We start from the raw sequence: 12,681 nt of genomic DNA on the forward strand, positions 1-12,681 counted from the left end.
CTTCGGTTTGAGTTATCAGTTGGCATATGGTTGATGTGGATTTGTGTGCTACTGTGATGCCAAATGGCCATAAGAGCCTTGTGGTCAGTTCGGATATGTTCTTGATGTATGATAGAGTGATGGGTATATTAGGGCCTGCAGTGTCTTCCTGTTGTTGTTCGTGTGATAGGCATCGTCTGATCCAGTTGTTTAGGTATCTGTTGTCCTTAAACACTTGGTGGAGGTACACCTCTTTTTGACATAGTTCTGGGTTGCTATAGTGTGTTGTCGCTCATTTAAATAGCATTTTCACCCAACTTCATTTGTGGCTGTTGGGATGGTTACTGTTGAAATTCTGTACTTGGTCAGTTTGTGTGACTTTTCTGCGTACACCAGAGGCCTGGTTCTCCACCAAGAAAGCCATCAACAAACACAGAACTAGACCCTATTTATACACCACTGTGAAGGAAAACCATAAATGAGGTAATCAAATCCAGAGGACCCCAGAGTTTAAATACCAGGCAGCGCTTCATTGGAGTCTGCACTGATGATGTTACCCAGCAGGGTAATGAAATGTCTGCGAACTAACGAAACAGCTCGGCGAGCCAACCAACCACAACAAGAACAGTGGGAGCTACAGATCTGTTCGAGAATCTTATGCCCTCTGGTCGATGAGGGGAAACATCATTTCAGCATTGACTCTGTCAAGCTGAAGAATCCTGTATGTTTTAATGAGATCTCCTCTCATTCTTCTAAACTCTAATAGTAAAACCCCAACCTGTTTAGCCTTTGCTCATTAGACAATCCCTCCATACCGGGAATCATCCTGATGAACCTTCTCTGAGCTGCCTCCAATGAAATAATGTTTTTTCTTAAGTAAAGGGAGCTAAAACTGTTCGCAGTACTCCAGATGTGGTTTCACCAGCACCAGTTTCATTAGGACTGCACTACTCTTATACCCCAACCTGCTTGAAATAAAAGCCACTATTCCATTACTTCTACCATCCTTCCCTAATTTCATTCCTGAAATGTCTGACTGTAATTTTTATACAGATCCCCTCAACATCCCAAACAGCAGAACTATATTCTCACTTTAATATGTTAGAAGTGGTGACTAGGTCACCTGCTAATCTTCTAAATTTCAGAAATACAAACCAAGTTTTTGTGGTGTGATTTTATAAGTTAACACTTAGTCTAGCTTTCACTCTGGTACCTCTACACTGCACTCTGGCCCATATGTTCTTCGCAAGTTTTGACACCCAGTTCTGAGCACAGTATTTCAGGTGTTCCTCCTCACACTGCACCACACACTTTCTATTCCAGTCTTCCATATGTAAATGATGACATTCTACTTGACTTTTTGCCTGTTTTCTGCACCATTCATGACATTTTAATGATCTGTATCTGTGGGGTCCCCAAGTCTCTTGGATTTACTGTTTTCAGTGTTGATAAGGTAAAGAATTTAAAGACTGATTAATAGAAGATATTGGCTGTAGGGCAAAGCTACTTTGCAAATTTACATGAGATGTTTATAACAAACGACCAACCACTAGCCAGGCACCAGTCCTATCTCTGCAATTGGTTTTATTCCATTGGATTGCTCCCATCACTGAGGAACAAGTGAAAACCATTTTATCACAGTCAGATGGTCAAACAGTTTATTTTCTTTTGTATGCTGCTTTTACTGCCTTAGGCAGAGCAGAATGCTAAATACGATGTGAAAAGTACAAGTAAAGACAAATATTCCGAAGATATGAAAATGGCAAGTACACATGACTTGAGTGAAATAAGGTCAGTGGTTTATTAGAACAGTCAGGTCAGAAGTTCTTCGCCTCCTGTCTGTTATACAACATATATTGCCGGCTGTGACATTTTGACCAACGTCTATTTGATTTTCTGTATGTATATGCAGGCCACATCAAACGCTCTGTGATGACCTTACAGAAGTTAGCAGATCGTTATCCAGATGATGTCTCTATTAAGAATGAGCTTGGAGTAAGTTATCTCTTATTGGGAGATAATGATAATGCCAAGAATGTCTATGAAGAGGTACGTTGTAAAAGAAACGGAATGGAATATTGTTCTGCATCCTTAAATTTCACATTTAAAGAGAATAAATTCTGAAGACTATGTACATCCTGTTGCTTCATTTGGAATATGAAATTTCCATCATGGAGCTGAATCGCATAGATTATGAATAATGCATTCTCATTCGGTGCTAAATAAGTTTGTTTCTGTGTTATGGCTATGAATACTACCTCAGTAACCATAAATTCAAAAAGGATCAAATTAGTCTGGCATCCTACTCTGGATTGTTTGCCAGTCACTTCTGGTATGTTTATGCATATAGATGGGGGGAGAAGGTGGAATCAAATTCAACTGATCTCTTTGCTAGAATTCATTGAATCGTTCATGCATAAAGGTGTGTGATCATTTGGGCAACATACAAGAGGGTCAGAATTAGATTTTATTATCATGTGTACTCAAGCATAAGTGTACAGTGAAAAGTGTGCAATATCACCATTCCCAGTACCACCTTTGGTACAAAGGTACCTAGGAACAAAATAGAAAATTCATTGTACTCTGGAACTGTGCCAGCGTGAGTCAGGACCTTCAGGAAGAGAGCAGTGAGCAATACAAATACCATAATTCCTAAAATCCCCTCATCCCTGAGTAGATACAAGAAATGTTGATAGGTTTTATGAAGATTAAAAAAATTGAAACAGCAGTTCAGTGTCAATCGAATCATGGTTTTTCAGGTTATTCAAATGTTTTTGATTTCCTCTGTTCATATTCATAGTATTGGATTTAGTATTGGATAGATATAAGAATTTTATTCAGGCTCATTGGAGTGGAGTTTCGTCTTTGAGTCACAAGATTGCTGTGATGATGTGTTCATGTCACCTATACAGCACTGCTCATTAACACTGTGTTTGTCCAAAGAAATTGGGTCTGCTGCTGGGTGAACTTGTGCCAAGGTTGCCAGGTTAAAAAGCTAATCTCCATTATTTGAGACATTGGTTTAGTCTGGAGACTAGCCCCGTCAACAATCAAACACTACTTGTCTTCCACTCAATTCCCCTCATGCTCTGTAACCCCCCCAACGAGTACCTCCCCATACCTAGGCTACGTGTCATTCTCACAACCATACAGGTTTACCTACCTCCATAACACCCTAAACCTCTCGAATATTCATGTTGAACCATATCCAAGCTTTATAATAACACTTGCCAGTCTTGGAATAACTTGTAAATCTAATAATCTAAACAAACGTTTCTTGAATAGTCTTATAAAGACCATTCTCCCCTTAAGAGTTCAAATCTATCAAAAAGAAACAAGCTCACGTTACTGTTAACATAGGGCTGCCCAAACTGTGGCTCACCAGGACATTTCACACAGTCTGATGTCTGCATTGCAGGTGAATGCATAGCTCACTCAGAGGGTTGTCAGGATGAATAATGACATGTCTTAAACAATAAGAGTCATAGACCAGGACAAAAAGAAGACTTAAACTGATATTTTAATGTACGTTTGATTTGTTTAATTTGAAGCCAGAGTTTCTGATACACTTAAGTATAAATGGGAGCTTTTACAAGGAGCTGTGCCTCCAATCATAGGCCCTTTCTCCAGTCTGTGTTGCTACAGGCCTTCTGTTCAGCCAATCAGAAATAAATGCAAGAAATAACTAGTCTGTGGTTGGAGAAACAATGAGGGGCCCAGGGACCAGTGCCTAGAGCGTTCCTGAGTTGAGAAAATCCTAGGGCCTGAAGCCTGGAGCAGCTTAGGGTACAGAGCAACGAAATGTTTCCGCATTTCACTTAAATTAGTGCTCCTTTATTCTGAGACCACACCCTCTGGTCATAGACTCTCCCATAAGGGGAAACATCCTCTCAGCATTTACCCTGATAAACCCCTTAAGTATCATATATGTTTCACTGAGATCACCTCACTCTTCAACAGTCCGGTGAGTAGAATCCCAGCCTGTTAAGCCTTGGTTCATACAACAGTCTCTCGATATCAAGAATCATCCCAGTGAACCTTCTTTGAACTGCCTCCAATGACTCATCATTTTTTTAATTACTCCAGATATAATCTCACCAGCACCTTGAACAGTTGCCGTAAGACAACTCTCATATTGTAATTCCCTTGAAATAACAGCTAACATTCATTAGCCTTCCTGATTACCAACTGCCCGTGTGCTAGCTTTGTATGTTTCATGTACAAGTTTCCCCAATCCCCTGTGTTGCAGCTTTCTGCAGTTTTCCTTCTTTTAAAATAAAACTCCATTCTTTTGTTCTCCCCAACAAAGTAAACAACTTCACATTTTCCCCCAGTATACTCCATTTGCACACTTATGTAACCAATCGATATCCCTCTTTAAACTGTTTGTATCCATTTCACAACTTGCCTTTCCACCTATTTTTATGTTGTCTGCAAACTTGGCTACAGTACCTCAACTTCCCTTGTCTAATCCATTAATCTATAATGTAAACAGTTGCAGTTCCAGCACTGATCCTGGTGGCACCCCATTCGTTATGGGTTACCAACCTGAAAAAGAGTACTTTACCTCCACTCACTCGTTAGCTAATTCTCTATCCATGCCCATGTACTACCTTCAACACTGCAGGCTCTTACCTTATGACATAAGCTGTTATCCGGTACCTTGTCCCAAACACCATTTTTATTGCCCACCCAGTTCACTTTGACCCCATGTCAGGATAAAAAAAATCCAGGTTATAGAAATCAAATCATCAGACCAGACCATGACATGCAACAAGTAACATAGGCGCTGTTTTCAATGATACATGTAATCACTGCTGTGCTGAATCAGAACTCGCATTGTCTGTGCTTTGTTGGAGAAAGTGCATGTTAAATGTGGTACAGACACTGAATTAAAATTACATGTGTAACTTAAGTTTGTTGCATACATCAGAAGTATTTGGCAAATTTTATTCATATGTTTTTATATGAGTAAATGATGTAAGTAGTATTGGAAAGCATTCCTGCATTGTGGGCATTTAACAAGATTGTGGCGAAGTTTGGCTGTCTCCCCTTCCCAGACACATCTTCAGTAGATAATGCCCTGGAATAACCTGGTATTGGGCACACAGCCAGAAAATTGAGAATGAATGGAGTCAAAAAGAGTGAGTGTGCAAACCAGATTCTGGAGAGAAAAGAAATTGGGTGCATTTCCATTCTCTCAAATTCTTCCAGATAATGTTGCTTAGAAACAAAGGTGGCCTCTGTCTAGACTGCCAATCAAACAGTGCCAAATCAGTCTCATAAACAACAAATTTTCAGCTGTTTGTTAACAAAAGTTCCATTGCCATGGTTCTCATCGGGATCACAACCACGCTGCCTCTTTGTTCTCATTGACCCTATATTCTCACAGGTCAGCTACATAATTACCTGGTGTCCCTGAATACAAAGGTCAATCTAGAATTATAGTTAACCTATGGCATTCTGCATCCCTAGCTTCTACTTTCGTGGAAACTTTGTTTTTTTTTCTTAGTTTTAGCATCTATATTTAGCAGTGCGATGGTAATCATCAATATTCCATCCTTACTAACCTTGCATCTCCTTGTCATTTTCATATTTGCATGCAGTGCATTCTATTTCCATGAAAAAAGGTGAATTTTCCATTAAACTTACATTTACCAAATAATTATTTATTCCACTTTAGCCATTTGCATCTCCAAATATAACAAGATGATGTCACTATCTCTCAATGGTCACCGAATCAGCTTGTATTTTCACACATTTGCCTGTGTAACAAGAAAAATTCAGTAAGTTTGGGTTTCATTGAGGAAGTTATTTTCTTGGTCCCCACAAGTCCTTTAATAATTTCAATGATAATGGGCATTGAGTGACACAGAGGCTTGTGTGACAATGTGCTCCCATGTTATTTTCCCTAATGACTTCTCTCTTCAGTGATTTCTTCATTACTGAGACTCGCAGCCCCTGTTCTTCACTTGGGGTAGGTTAGCCGACCTACCTTAGAAAGCTTCATTTGATACAGATTAATTATATTTATAAAGAATATAATCAAAAACCATTTTGTTGGAAAGCTAATTCAGTTTGATTTTACAGTTCAGTAAAAGCCCTGGGAAGATTTCAGAGAACAGAGAAACAAGTGGTAATGGTGATGTGTTGTTGCAGGTTCTGGCCCTGGCTCCAAATGATGGATTTGCTAAAGTTCACTATGGATTCATCCTCAAAGCTAGAAATCAGATAGCTGAAAGTATTCCATATCTAAAGGTAAGTGCTGCACTAGTTAGGTTAACTAATCCTGAGTTGGTTGTTGCATCATGTTTATACATCAGAACCTAAACAGGTTAATGGAATGCAGAGTACATTCCTGGAAATGAGCAATAATGTCAGGTGAACTGGTAAATTTACATTTCAGTTACCAGTTGAATGTCAGGTTCCATCAATTTTTTGATCTGCTTATAGCTGATGTCGGTGTTGCTATGTTCATAACAACCCAAAGGCTTACAGCTATTATCTGTGTTCATACTAAATATTGTTGTAGCACACAGGATCTATTGGCCTTTTCACAGGGATATGTAATGTATCAGCAGCAAATTGCAGATTATTTAGACCTGTTTGTTCATTGCTTGCATAATTGTGATCTAAGAGATTAGGAAAGACGTTCCATCAAAAGTCTCTTTTCAAGTTGGAGGGAGTCTGGCTTTTCATTACCACTCCATTGAAATGTAAAGCTGATCTCTCGGATCGGGGTTCAGAGAATACAATAAATTATGTATGTTATAGTTAATTGGCAGAACGTTAAGACCGTTCTTCCAGAAAAAGGCCAGAGAAATGCAGGAAACCTATTCTTCCATCATGTGGTGCTGCTTCCTTTCAAATTGAGCCAGTTTAAAATCAATGTATTGCTGATTTTAAAAGCTGCTCAGTAGTTTTAGTATGAAATTCTACAAGTGTTTTTGAAAGATTGCTATTTGCTCTCATTGCACTGAAAATGGTTAATTCAGAATACAAGGTTCCTGAAATAGAAATAAGAAGATAGATGCAAAGTTAAGTGTATCTGTACTAGTGAGTAATGAAGAATGTACCTTTTGGGGGCTTGGGGACCGCTTTGCAGAACACCTCCGCTCAGTTCGCAACAAACAACTGCACCTCCCAGTCGCAAACCATTTCCACTCCCCCTCCCATTCTCTTGATGACATGTCCATCATGGGCCTCCTGCACTGCCACAATGATGCCACCCGAAGGTTGCAGGAACAGCAACTCATATTCCGCCTGGGAACCCTGCAGCCATATGGTATCAATGTGGACTTCACCAGTTTCAAAATCTCCCCTTCCCCCACTGCATCCCTCAACCAGCCCAGTTCATCCCCTCCCCCCACTGCACCACACAACCAGCCCAGCTCTTCCCCCCCACCCACTGCATCCCAAAACCAGTCCAACCTGTCTCTGCCTCCCTAACCGGTTCTTCCTCTCACCCATCCCTTCCTCCCACCCCAAGCCGCACCCCCAGCTACCTACTAACCTCATCCCACCTCCTTGACCTGTCCGTCTTCCCTGGACTGACCTATCCCCTCCCTACCTCCCCACCTACACCCTCTCCACCTATCTTCTTTACTCTCCATCTTCGGTCCGCCTCCCCCTCTCTCCCTATTTATTCCAGTTCCCTCCCCCCATCCCCCTCTCTGATGAAGGGTCTAGGCCCGAAACGTCAGCTTTTGTGCTCCTGAGATGCTGCTTGGCCTGCTGTGTTCATCCAGCCTCACATTTTATTATCTTGGAATCTCCAGCATCTGCAGTTCCCATTATCTCTGTACCTTTTGGGTGTTGGCTTTCTGACATAAACGGATTTTTGAAACATGCAATCTCTGCAGGAAGGTTTATTATCCGGGGAACCAGGAACTGATGATGGTCGCTTTTACTTCCACTTAGGAGATGCAATGCAGAGAGTGGGCAATAAAGAGGTGAGTATAACTGCATTTTCTTGCTTTATACAAATGGTTTCGTGAGAAACCTTGATTAAGATCACATATGCATCTCAGTGATGTATTTCATGTACAGCTGGTTCATGTACAGTCAGATAAAGTTAGCAAACTGTTCATGGAAATTCTACTTAATGAAAGATTGAAAATTCTTTTAAAGAGGCTTTTAGTAAAAACTGCCCAATTCTAAATTAGAGTTAGCTTTCCAGTTAATAATAAAGCTAGATTAAATATTCTAAATTGAATTTTGTTTTACTACCACTTTCCTGTATTAACTTTTGAAATGCTTTGTCATATTTCTTTCACTGTCTGTGCTATTTTGCCCCCCCCCCCCCCTCTCTCTCTCGCACTCCCTCCTATACCTGTAATGGTTTGTCCTCAAATACTACAAAGTACTATTTAGGATTTTCAATCAGTTAAGATCTAAATTGTCTCCCCAAGACAGTTTCGGTATTTTTTACATCGTATTACAAATGCCGGTGAATAAGCGAGCTCCAGGTGAGAGATTAGTTCAGTCATGTTTAGCTCATCAAAACAAACCTGATATTTATTTTCCTTTTGACAGAATAAACTTATGGTTAAATTGTGAATGGATTACGTGTCCAGAGAAATTAGTCAATCTAATCAGTGAGACAAAAGGATTTTAAAATGTAATTTTGACTGTTTAAAACTTTTCAGTAGCATTATATTTAGTACTGTCAAACAGCAGTCAGCAGTGAAGGGGTTACTGGTCCATGGGAACATCAGACCTCCTGACAAAATCTCTGGTTCTGATTAATGATATAGCTTCACTGGTTTATTTGATCCCCAGGCATACACTTGGTATGAGCTGGGGCATAAAAGGGGTCATTTTGCTTCAGTGTGGCAGCGTTCACTCTACAATGTGAATGGATTGAAAGCTCAACCTTGGTGGACAACGAAAGAAACAGGGTATACTGAACTGGTGAAGGTATGTGCATTCTTAACCGAGCTTTCAGAATAATCACTCACTAAGAGCAAACAAATCCCGCGTTTGTTTTGTGCCTTTGAAATAGAAAAATGTTGTAGGGTATTGCCTGAAAGAATATAAGAAACAAATTTGTGCTGAACCAAAGTGGAAGCTATTAGACAGGTGACCACGTTGGGCTTGACACGTGGGTTTTAGGATAGTTTAAAGAAGAGACAGCTGGAAATATTTATTTGCTTCAAGTGTCTATTTATTCTAATCCTTGCATCTCCAGTCACACTTAACCTTATAGTCCTTTCTGTAACTGCGGTATGTTCAATTTCTTAGAAAATTTATTACTGCCTCTCTACTGTTCATTTGTGTGTTCGGTTCATTAAATCTATCATACTATGTCCATCTTAGTGGCTTTACCCACCTCCATTCGCACTTTGAGGAAGTTATATATCTGAATGTTTAGTTCTGTATGTTTGTTTATCTTGTTTATTGTTATTCCATTTGCAATACAATTTCTTTTTTCTTTCAAGCGATTCTCTCTATTTTCCCAATTTTGATTTTTAGTGACTATTCAGATTTTAAGGGCAACTTCTTCATTCTCTCTAACTTGTATTGGATGAAACAGTCATATAGTAACATTATCTTCTGTATTGATATTGATGCTGATGAATGGGGAATTTTGACTCTCACAGAGGCAGAATTAGAAAAATATTTGAATATCCTCAAATTATCAACTGCATATTAAATTTAAAGCCACATCACACAAGGAAAGCATCAATTTCCTGGACATGATATTATTTAAATTGACACAAGACCACAGTAACTATATTTTTTAAACAGTTGGCACGCTTCTACACGCTACAAGCCATCACCCGAAACACATCTTCCAGATTGAGGTCGCAGCTAATGCATTACCACTACATGTTCACAAAAGTGGAATATTTAATTCAGACTTTATTACTCAGCTCTCTGATTGGATCTAGAACACATTGTTTTAAGAAATTGTTCCAGATACATTCTGAGCTTTTTTTTAATCTCCCTTTGCCAATCCAATTCACCTGACCTCTGTAGTTTTTGGGATTACCTTGCTTATGCCCCATTCTTGTATTGCATTCTGCTTTATAATACAACCATTGTGGGGCGACCTTTAAATCCCATCACAAGTGACGTTTCCTGTTTGCACCCTTACTCTTACAAACTGAGATCGCATCAACACCTTTTTGCAGCTCACCTATTCTAAAATATCTTATCTCCAAATTTATATTTAATTTTAGCCTTATTTAGAACATAGAACAGTACAGCACAGAACAGGCCCTTCAGCCCACAATGTTGTGCCGACCATTGATCCTCATGTGTGCACCCTCAAATTTCTGTGACCATATGCATGTCCAGCAGTCTCTTAAATGACCCCAATGACCTTGCTTCCATAACTGCTGCTGGCAACGCATTCCATGCTCTCACAACTCTCTGTGTAAAGAACCCGCCTCTGACATCCCCTCTATACTTTCCACCAACCAGCTTAAAACTATGACCCCTCGTGCTAGCCATTTCTGCCCTGGGAGATAGTCTCTGGCTATCAACTCTATCTATGCCTCTCATTTATTCACTGGTTCTCGTGATTTCAAGTATCTCCTTTCCTCCTTTTAGAAATATATTTATTTCATGTTCACTACATCTTGTGCTTCAAGATTCCCCATTGCTGGTCTGTTGACTGACTAACTTGTGCAGCTAATTTGTTTCATCCTTTTTTATAATTACTGCCAGTGTGCCCTGTGATTTTTAATAGTCTCCATGTTGTGCACTGCACATAATAGATCTTTCAAACATCGATCAGACTTGAGTAACTGTTTTCTTGGATCGTAATTTTGCTGTTGAGGAAGAAATATTTCTGATATTTACCTTGGCTGTTGAGGGTTACTAAATCTGATGTCTAAATTTCAATAAGCTATTCTTTCCTAATAGACTCTTGAAAGAAATTGGAAATTAATCCGTGATGAGGGCCTGGCTGTTATGGATAAAGAAAGAGGTTTTTTCTTGCCTGAAGATGAAAACCTGAGGGAGAAAGGTGACTGGAGCCAGTTTACACTTTGGCAGCAAGGTAATATTTTACAATGAGGATATCACTGTTAGAGATGTGCAACATTAATGTTTTGTCTCCTTATTCTTTCATGGGATATGGACATCATTGGCCTCTAGATTATCAATCTGATGACATTACTGCTATGCACCCAGTTCTTCTTATCCAAGCCAATATGTTGCAATATGTAAAATGAAACATATTTGTTAAACACACATTAAGTTCCTGTTGTTGATTTTTTTATTTTCCCTGTACAGTATAGGTAAACGTCTGGGTAAACTTTTATGAACGTTACAGTTTAATCCAATAGCTTGTTCCCTTCACATTCTTGGAGCATTAACCCGATGCTGGAGATATATTTCCAGGCTGCTAATGCAATCTGATACATAGTATCATCGCATTTTACAACACAGAAGGAGGCCATTTAACCTGTTGTGTCTGTACCGCTCTCAAAATAGCTACCCAGCTAGTCCCATTCTCCAATCCTATCTCAATAAATTTAACTCTTTCAAATATATATCCAGCTATCTTTTCAAATCTCGTGTGGAATCCGCTTCCACCACTCTCCCAGGCAGCGTATTCCAAATCCTGACAGCTCTCTGATTAAAGACATTTCTGCTCATCTCATTCCTAGCTCTCTTGCTGACGATCTTGAAATGTGACCCGTTGTCCATGACATACCAACCAACAGAAGTGAATGCCTTCCTTTACTCTGTCAAAATTGTTCATAGTTTTGAACACCTTGATAAGATCTTAGTCTACTTGGAGCAGAGAAAATTAAGCCCAATTTCTCTGATTTTTCCTTGTATCTAAAATCCCTCATGCCTGCCATCATTCTAGTAAGTTACTTTTGCACTATCTCCAGGGCTTAACATACTTTCTTAATGTGAGTTTGCTCGCTGAGCTGGAAGGTTAGTTTTCAGATGTTTCGTCACCATTCTAGGTAACATCATCAGTGAGCCTCCGACGAAGCGCTGGTGTTATGTCCCGCTTTCTATTTATCTGGTTAGGTTTCCTTGGGTTGGTGATGTCATTTCCTGTTCTTTTTCTCAGGGGATGGTAGATTGGCTCCAAGTCAATGTCAACACATTGACTTGGAGCCAATCTACCATCCCCTGAGAAAAAGAACAGGAAATGACATCACCAACCCAAGGAAACCTAACCAGATAAATAGAAAGCGGGACATAACACCAGCGCTTCGTCGGAGGCTCACTGATGATGTTACCTAGAATGGTGACGAAACGTCTGAAAACTAACCTTCCAACTCAGCGAGCAAACTCACATTAAGAACCTCAACCTGAGCTACAAATCTTCTCAAAACTCACTATACTTTCTTAAATAAGGACCCTAGGTCATAACCGACTATTCTCAATGCAATCTGACCAATGATTTGTAGTGATATGGCATCACTTCTTTGCTTTTATGCTCTATGCCTCTATTTATAAACCCAACCCGCCTTAACAAATGTTTCAGCTTACCTGGCCACCTTCAGAGAACGTGAACCCCGAGTTCCCTCTGCTGCTGTACTCCCGTCAAAGTTGTACCACTGAACTACATTGTCACTTCTAACAAAATGCTTCGCATTTCTCTGCATTGAATTTCATCTGCCAGGTGTCTGCCCATTTAGTCAACTTGTCAATGTCCCTGTGAAGTTGCTTAGCATCACCTTGTAATGGACTAGACCAGACCCCTCAAAATATTTTATAAAAGTAGCC

The 12,681-nt window shown here is 39.7% G+C and overlaps 1 protein-coding gene across 16 annotated transcripts in view; it reads left to right on the plus strand.

The window, feature by feature from the left end:
- Positions 1 to 12,681, plus strand: part of unm_hu7910 (un-named hu7910) — a 212,344-nt gene that overhangs the window by 182,743 nt on the left and 16,920 nt on the right. For all 16 annotated transcript variants that reach the window (XM_048529088.2, XM_048529073.2, XM_059645895.1 and 13 more), the window contains 5 exons: positions 1,892 to 2,028; positions 6,139 to 6,237; positions 7,842 to 7,931; positions 8,761 to 8,898; positions 10,852 to 10,987. In XM_048529088.2, coding sequence (XP_048385045.1) covers positions 1,892 to 2,028; positions 6,139 to 6,237; positions 7,842 to 7,931; positions 8,761 to 8,898; positions 10,852 to 10,987 — 600 coding nt within the window. The remainder of the gene's footprint in view (positions 1 to 1,891; positions 2,029 to 6,138; positions 6,238 to 7,841; positions 7,932 to 8,760; positions 8,899 to 10,851; positions 10,988 to 12,681) is intronic.

The sequence above is a fragment of the Stegostoma tigrinum genome, chromosome 5 (genome assembly GCF_030684315.1).
Source record: "Stegostoma tigrinum isolate sSteTig4 chromosome 5, sSteTig4.hap1, whole genome shotgun sequence".
In the NCBI taxonomy this organism is placed as follows: Eukaryota; Metazoa; Chordata; class Chondrichthyes; order Orectolobiformes; family Stegostomatidae; genus Stegostoma; species Stegostoma tigrinum.